The 9298-nt window shown below is 31.0% G+C and overlaps 1 protein-coding gene across 4 annotated transcripts in view; it reads right to left on the reverse strand.

The window, feature by feature from the left end:
* The window catches only part of LOC145293849 (WASH complex subunit 4-like), a 144978-nt gene that overhangs the window by 102967 nt on the left and 32713 nt on the right, over window positions 1–9298 (reverse strand). For all 4 annotated transcript variants that reach the window (XM_080140540.1, XM_080140543.1, XM_080140539.1 and 1 more), the window contains exon 10: window positions 6926–7214. In XM_080140540.1, coding sequence (XP_079996666.1) covers window positions 6926–7214 — 289 coding nt within the window. The remainder of the gene's footprint in view (window positions 1–6925; window positions 7215–9298) is intronic.

A 9298-nucleotide genomic window follows, 5' to 3' on the forward strand; every position in this document is an offset into this window, starting at 1 on the left:
GAATAAAGAGGACATAGATGAGGGAATGAAGAGGTCACGGACATAGAAATGAAGAGGATACGGATGAGGGAATGAAGAGAACACAGATGAGGGAATAAAATGATACGGACGTAGAAATGAAGAGGACATGGGCGTGGGAATGAAGAGTTAACTAATGCAAGAAAAAGGGACAAACATGTAGAATGAAAGGGGACAAACATGTGGGACTGAAAGGACATGAATATAGGAATAATAATAAGAAATCATTTTGTAATTATGTACCTTTTACCAGGCAACATAGCCATGTAGAAACAACCAATAAAAAGCTTAAGAAATTCTTTAATTTGAAGAAATTAGAGAGAATAAAGGTTTGTTTGTTTTTTTACAAGAATTGATTTTTCTGGATCTTTAAAAAATTTATAGGCCACAATCAAATTTGGAATGTTCTACAATCAATCAAGGTTGCATAGTCAGAAGTTTTGGAAATAGTTAGACTCATACTTGTAAGAATACCATGAGTTGATATTGGACAATTTTATCACTGAAGAATCAACATATGGTCTGAGTATTGAAAGATTTTAAAACAAGGAGCCAGGAGTGGATATTATGGAATTCTAGGAGTTGAAAGTGGAATGTTTAGAATACTCAGAGTTGGACTTATACCTTCCAGCTCTACAATCACTATCACAAGTAATGCAATATTTTTTTTTGTTCAGATAAACAATAAAAACAAACTTGGAAATGTAACTTCTTTTTGTGGCAATTACATTTCCTATGCAATTGTCTATTAGAGATAGGAAATAAAGATGGTTGATAAAGGAGAAGACAAGACAACAATGTAACATATTTGATGTTGGTAAAGTTTGGAGCAGAAAAAATGAAATCCATGCTGTTATTTTTTAAGAAAAAAAAAGGGGTTTCATTTTTTTTTAAAAACAAAATTCAGAATTTTAATACATTTTAAACTGAAGTGCAATATCAAAATATTTATAAACAATTCATTTAAAAATAATCATTAATAAAAATAAAATCTGAAAGTAAACATTAAAAAAAATATATAAAAATTTTAGACAAACGTTGATGAAAGAAACAAAAATATAACAGTTTCATTTTTTCCTTATCAACTTTTCCAACGATCTAACATTTTGGTTCAGAATTCTTTTAATATTAAAAAAAAAGACAAATGAGGAAAAATCTCTATAATGCATGCACTCATGACAAAATGAAAATATCATATTCCAAAAATTATGTAAAATGATCAGATAGGTTCATTTTTAAACAAGAAAATTAAATTTTATGAATATAGGGTGAATGACTGTCTTGCCTGCCATTTTGAAAAGATCTCAAGAAACAAAGGGATATAATTCAACAATAATTCATACCTACTAGATTTATGTTGTAATATCTACGAATTTATAGTGAGCTGTTATGGATGCTATAACAGTGTTTTGCCAGCACTAACACATGCACAGAACAATATTATCCTGTGATTTGACAGTGACATGACCTCTAGGTCATTTCCTTTGACCTCTCTATCTATCCACTTCTGTTTCTTCCCTATTTCTCTTTTTCACCTTGATGCAAAGTTGGTCGCACGCAATCTCGCACCACTCCAAAAGGATGCACCTCAAGAGAAAACAAGTAGACTGAAGTAAGACAACTTAATTCTCCATAAACAATATTGGTCTGTCATGAACAATCAAACGAAATGTCTACAACAATTTTTACAAACTATTCAGTAACTTTACCTGTTCGCATGCATTTACACCCAACGAACATTTCAAGTTAAAGCATGCTCATATGTGTACGACTGTGCACACCCTCTCATGTTGTTTTTACATTGTTCGTAAAATCTTTTTATATATGTGTACTTGGTACTTTTGTGGACTCATTTAGAGGTCAGAGTTTTGTACATGCATTTTATATCCACCACAACAAGATTGGTAACCCCAATCTCTACAAATTCTCTTAATCGCTTAAAAATGATTTTCTTTAAAAAAAAACAAACTATTTGATCAATTTACATGATTTTTGAAAGATGGTATTTTCGTTTTGTCATGGTTATGTACATCATACACACTTTTCTTTTCTTTTGTTTTTTTAATATAGGGGACATTTTAGAGAAGAACCAACAATTTTTTGTGATTATTGGGATAAAAACTGAAAAGAAACATCCAATAGTCATGATTTATTCATTTCCAAGTTTCCGACTTCTGTAAGTCTTCAGGATACAGAGGATATCTTACAGGGGAAATCTATAGAATTTATAAAATAGAAATTATTGCAATTATTCGATAACTCTTGATTTACAGGTAAAACTTCAAAATATGTGTACTATGATATTATTGTTTTAACCCATTAAGTCCAGGGTATCTAAATTTGTTATGATTCAGTTGAAACTATGTGTGATGCCTACAAATGGGTTGAAAGGAAAAAGTTATTTATTAAATAAAATACTGACTCTCCTATAAATAGGACACTAGGTACATGTGACATATTTTAGAAATCAAGAGGCGATACATTTAAAATAAAATCTACACATTATAGTAAGGAGCAAAACAGTTCCCAGAAAGAGTTACAATGCATTTTAGACAATAAGTTAGTTGCTTACTATTGCACGACTCATTTATATAAGTTCATGCATCATTAAACAAATAGAATTTTAGCAAGTTTAACAACAATTTTTAATAGAGTTTCAACAACTTTTGAGAAGAAATTGATGAACATAGATAAATTGTATCCTTTCTTCAGAGTAATTATGCAGCAAGCAGTATTTTTATATATTATCTTATAGATTTTAAAAAGAAATTATTTAATATCCTATTCATAGGACGGTGGGACCTAATAGGTTAATATAGAGATTTTGAACGAAACCTATTTATTAAAATTTTACAAAAATTGGAGGTATTTTAATTTTTATCAAGAGCTGTTTTAGAAAACTAAATTAAATTAAATATAGCCCACATTTGGGTCCTTTAGTCATAGCAGCGGTGTTCCAAAATTCATGATAATTAGTTTAGGAGTGAATTCTGTACACATATATAAACACACCTATCTTCATATAAATGCACACACACACACACACACTGACTCATGTAATTTGGAGAACAATACTTATTCTCTTTTTATCATATTCATTTTAATGTCTGTTTTATATGTTGGCATGTGCTTGATGGCTTTAAGAAATTGACTTTTAAACTAATCTATCTCTAGCCAGGTCTTTATTCATCCCTCTTTCCCTCAAGTTTATATTTATCACTTCCTTTCATGTTTTTCATGGTATTCCTGCTGAAGTGGACCTGTTACCTCAACTTTTCTACATCTACTGTTTTGCACTTCACACATCTATGCACACTGGCCAGATTTGGTCTACCTTTGAGGTTATCAGCACAAAGCCTATCTTTAAAACTCACATTACATGTCTATTATATAATTCTCATATTATTTCTCTCCATGTAACACATGTCCTCAACTCTCACTAATCAGGTTTCACTTCCATACATCATCAGACTGCGTACAAATACCTGATAGACTCTTCTCTTGGTTAACAATAGTAACACTCTGCAGGTTAGTAATGGCAAAAGTTTTGTGAACTTATTCCATACAATCCTTGCAATCACACTAGCATCCGCTTCACTCTGTGCACCATCAACGTAACAAAACTTTCTCAACAACTTCAATAGCTTTGCCATTTACATCCACATCCGAGTTCTCATTCATCTCCATTGTCTTAAACTGATTATCTTCTCTCAAACAAACAATAATTTCACTGCTTTTCTTGTGTTCTTAATGATTACAAGTATCAAAAAAGATTGAATTGCACTCGACTCACTTTCCCCAAACTGAGCAGGGAAACTTACAATGTATAAAACAATTTATATTTTTCACTTATCATTAGCCGTATCTAATTTTGCCCACAAATTGTATTGCTTTTCTGGCGATTTCGCATATTTACCAATCCAAACAAGTTCCAACTTTGAAAGTTCTCCAAAGTAAATAGTGTCACTTAATTTGAAAACACCACCACCACCCTGCCTTAAAAATGTAGGTCAAAACATAAGAATAACCGTAAAACGGATTCTTACAGAAATAATTAATATTGAAAGGAAAATATTTTTGAAACATAATAAAGTAAAATAAATTAAATCAATGGATATGAAATTGAATATATGTTTAATTAAATGGAAAAGAAAATAAATGTTAAAACAGTAAAAAAAATATTAATTTTTCACATATGATAAATTAGATTGAGTAAAACAACATAATATAGTGGCAAGGATTGTAGATTAAGTAAAGAAATGTTAGATTAGCAGGTTTTTAGATTAAATGAACGAACACAATTTGGCAGGGTCTTGAAATTAAGGAACACTGTTTACTTCTGAGGACTTTCAAAACCTGAACTCGTTTGGATCAGTAAATATGCGAAATAACCATTTTTCTTTTGAAAACTGTGCCACTTTTGTTTTCTTTTCAAAATATTTTTTCTTGCTTTGATCGAAGGAAAATATATGTATGGGAGAATATAGAGTTGCGTCCCATTTTTAAGATGGTGGTCATTTGAAAATAATTCTAACCAGGGCAAAGTATTTTTTTGAAGAAATTAAATCAAATTACATTTTATTCTTCTTAACAACATGCTGCTACAATACACAAGAAACAAATGATGAACAACAATCAAATAATGATTTTGTGGAAAAAAAGCTATTAAAAACAAAGAGACTAATTTTACTTTACATATCTTGATATAAAAAGTAAAATCAATCTCTTTTTTGAGGTTTTTATTTAAAAAAGATTAAATATAAATCAATCCATTTATTACAAATTTTTGGATGTTTCCTTTAAGTTTATAAAGAAAAATTACACTGCTTGGAATAATGATAAAAGTGCAACCATTTCAACAAGGTTTGTCTAAATAACTATTTGTTAAAGACTTGAACAAAATATCATTGTAAGCAAATTTAAAGAAAATAAAATGTGTAAAACAAATATACACACAAATAATGCGTTTTTTCTGTTATAATTCTCAACAAATTCAATCACTGGCTTACAATGAGAAAACACGACTGCTATAAAGTGAAAACTGACATTTTGGTTATGATCAAAGTGTACTATCTGACCTGGTACTATGTTTCATCTTTTCTTTGCAGAGTCAGTGAAGAAGAAATTCTTCTAGATTGAGGTAATGTTCATTTCTATTCCAATCTAGAATGCCCCTTTTTATGGAGCTGAATTTTTTCCTCACATTAAAAATCGACTGTGTCTAACTCTGCCCTCATGACACTAGCAAGTAAAACAGAAATATATGCAAATATAAATGTGTTTAATACGAATGATCTTTGTTAATAAAAAAACTTGTATAAAATAAGATCGTTTTCATAAATAAGTCACAAAAAGAAAAGTTAAACCTCCTTATTGTATGTAAATCTCTACATATATATATATAACAGTGAACTTGTCTGTCTGTGTTAAGAACGGTCTCTACCATACTCCTCTGTCAATTTTTGATCTACAGACTTGAAACTTGATATATAGGAGATTTGGACTCGTAGAAGAAATTCAAATTGTTTTTTAGCTAGTAAAAATAGCTGCTAAGGAGTCAGAATTTTAGAAAATTGGAATTTGGTAGGCATAAGAAAATTTAAAATGCTCTTCTACACATGCGCAAATATATTTATAGGTTAAACAGCATTATTTTTTTTAACTTTTTATGTACATATGGGCATAGATTAGAGGGTCATAAATAAGGCTGGAGAGCTTTATGATTTGGTTTTGATTCTAGCTGATTATACTCGTCAAATTATTTTATTTTTTTACTTTTGAAATCACTACTATGTATTTGGTATCATATAATCAAGAGAGAATTGACTCTATAAATACAAAATCTGCATAAATTAAAATATCATATTTAAGCATATTTTATGACCGGGCAATACCAGGCAGCCTGCTAGTAACTATATATAAAAAAAAAACTTTTTTGTGAATTAAAAGGCATCTTCAAGAGAATTGAAGTGTCAAAGTAAAAGATCAAACAATGAAGTTGCAAATTATTTTTATTTTTTGGAATCCTTTGGTCTTCTTCAAGTTGTTAGCCACAATGGGATAAGAATATTGAATCTTGTAACTGTATCCTCAGTAATTACTGCCTTCCATAGTTGTTGTTGTCTCACCACATTTTGGCCAACTAATCCTCTGGCCTGTTTTGGGTGGGATTGAAACTGCTATCTTCAGATAATGCTCACCTGGAACCATAGAGACTCAACGCCTTTATCCACTGCTAGACCCATGGCGCAGTGGGTAGAAGTGACAACCATGAAGATGAGGATAACAAATGTAAAAAATAAATACATTATCAATGAAGTTGTACTCCATAAGGTCTAGAAAGAAGAATTTGAAATCCAAGGTATGAATGGATTAGAATGAAGTCCAAAACATTAGTTGATAATAAATTGCGTTATCATGAAAATATCCAACATTCAAGAAGTCTCTAGGAATCAATTTATAATTAAATTTTTTGCCATTAGAAAATTCTTCCCAGAAAGCAAAAAAATGTTTGGGTTTTTTTAATATTTTCAAATTTATGTTAACTAGTAATACATTTTTTACTGATCTTCATTCTCTGATGAAAAGAGTCAGCTTTGAAAATTCATGAGTTAAGGATTTTTCATTATTATAATTCCTTGTTTGAATATTTAATGGATTAATAAATATTTCTTGTGTATGTATAATATACTAAATGAACTGTTTAGGTTTGAAAGTTTATATATATATATATATATATATATATATATATATATATATATATATATATATATATTATATATTAAAAAATAAAAAATTAAAGAGGAAGTCAACCTCCAACTCTTTAAAATAAACAAGATGATGATGGATGGAGGAAGGAGGGGAGGTCCTTGACTAAATAAAATTAACAAAAACAATATCTATCTACCTGATAAGTGCCTGGTTCTTTTGCTGCAACCATGCTGTTGAATGAGTTCTGACAGCCAATAAGGCCTTCTTGTCAATGGCCTGAGCAGTGTCCGGAATATTGGACAAAAGGAAATCACTGGGAATCCATACAACATTACCAATCAAGTGGACAGCTGGGGCCTTCTTGTAGACATCCCAAATTGCCTTGAACAATTTTTTGTCAATGACGCGAAATATTTGGCAATAGAGCACGTATAAACCACAGAGGCCAACATATTTACACCGTTGATCCATCTCCTTTGCGTCTCCTACAAAAGAAGAAAAAAAGATTCTAATTTAAAAAAAAAAAAAGGTCAATTTTTTAAAATTTGATCCCTATGATGACCCATTAAGATTTATTGCTTTGGGCTCAAATCAAGTTAAGTTAGATTCATGTCCAAGAAACCTATATCTAAAATTTCAAGTGTTTAGACCGAAAATTGTCAGAGGAGTTTGATAGAGTTCTCAAAGGTCAAATCGTTGAACTTTAACCCCTTAAAAGCCAAATTTCTGGCCGAAAACCGATCACATCGATTTTCCTAAATCGATGTACCCTGTATAGCAAATTTCGAGTCTGTAGACTAAAAATTGACAGAGTTATTGCGTAACGAAATGTGCAGACAGACAGACACGTTCACTTTTATAGATATATAGATAGATAGATAGATATACTAGCATTTCAGCCCGGCGTTGCCTGGGAGGTGTATGTTGAGCAAAAAAAAAAAAATGGTCAATTTTTTTAACTTTGACCCCTGGGCTCAAATCAAGTTATTAAGTAATGTCCAAGGAACCTATATCTAAAATTTCAAGTGTGTAGACCCAAAATTGTCGGAGGATTTTGGTAGAGTTCTCAAAGGTCCAATCGCTGAACTTTGACCCCTTAATCGACAAATTTCTGGCCAAAAACTGATCACATCGATTTTCCCAAATCTCAGTACGCTGTATATCAAATTTCGAGTTTGTAGACTAAAAATTGACAGAGTTATTGCATAGGGAAATGTACACAGACACACACACAGACACACACACAGACACGTTCACTTTTATAGATATACTCGCATGGGTTCCTGGCGTTGCCCGGGTGTTTGGAGGTGTATGCTGAGTAAAAAAAAACACACAAAAAACGGTCAATTTGTTTAAATTTTCCCCCTATTATGACCCCTTAAAATTTATTGTTTTGGGTTCAAATCAAGTTATTAAGTTAGATCCATGTCCAAGGAACTTATATCTAAAATTTTAAGTGTTTAGACCCAACATTGTCGGAGAAGTTTGGTAGAGCTCTCAAAGGTCAAATCGTTGAACTTTAACCCATTAACAGCCAAATTTCTGGACGAAAACCGATCACATAGATTTTCCCAAATCTCAGTACCCGGTATATCAAATTTCGAGTCTGTAGACTTAAAATTGAAAGAGTTACTGTGTAGGGAAATGTACACAGACACACAGACACGTTCACTTTTATAGATATATATATATATATATATATGATGATTGCAACGTCTTGTCAGACGAGTGTCACTCCCTCAGGTACTGAAAGTCCATGAGCCGAAAATGACTTTAGTCCTGCCGGCAAAATTCACACACACAAGCAGACATGACACTGAAGACGGTCACTGGTATACATACATATATATACATGCACGTATACATACATATATACACATACACATAACCCACATATATGCATACATGCATACACATTACATATACGCATACATACACATACTAATACATACATAAACATACACAAGACGGTCATTGGCATGCACACACATATACATATATATATATATATATATATATATATATATATATATATATAAAAACGCAAATATACATATATACACATACACACATACATATCTGTAGACATACACACATATATACATACACAATGAATAATACACATACATACGTATAGACACACATGCATACATACAGATATACATACACACACATATACAAATACATACACACATATACATACATATACACATACGTACACATATGCACACATATATACATACACTTACCTACATATACATACACGTACATAAATATGCACTCATACGCATATACATACATGCACATATATATGCATACATACGCATACACACATCTACATACATACACACATGCATAAATACACATACACACGCATATATAAGCATACATACATACACACACAAACATATATACACGTACATATATACATACATATACACATAGATATACACACATATACATACACATGTACATAAACATACATACACACATAGATATACACACATATACATACACATGTACATAAACATACATACACACATAGATATACACACATATACATATACAC

Source organism: Euprymna scolopes, chromosome 15 (assembly GCF_053919585.1).
Source record: "Euprymna scolopes isolate OS-2025 chromosome 15, ASM5391958v1, whole genome shotgun sequence".
Lineage (NCBI taxonomy): Eukaryota > Metazoa > Mollusca > Cephalopoda > Sepiida > Sepiolidae > Euprymna > Euprymna scolopes.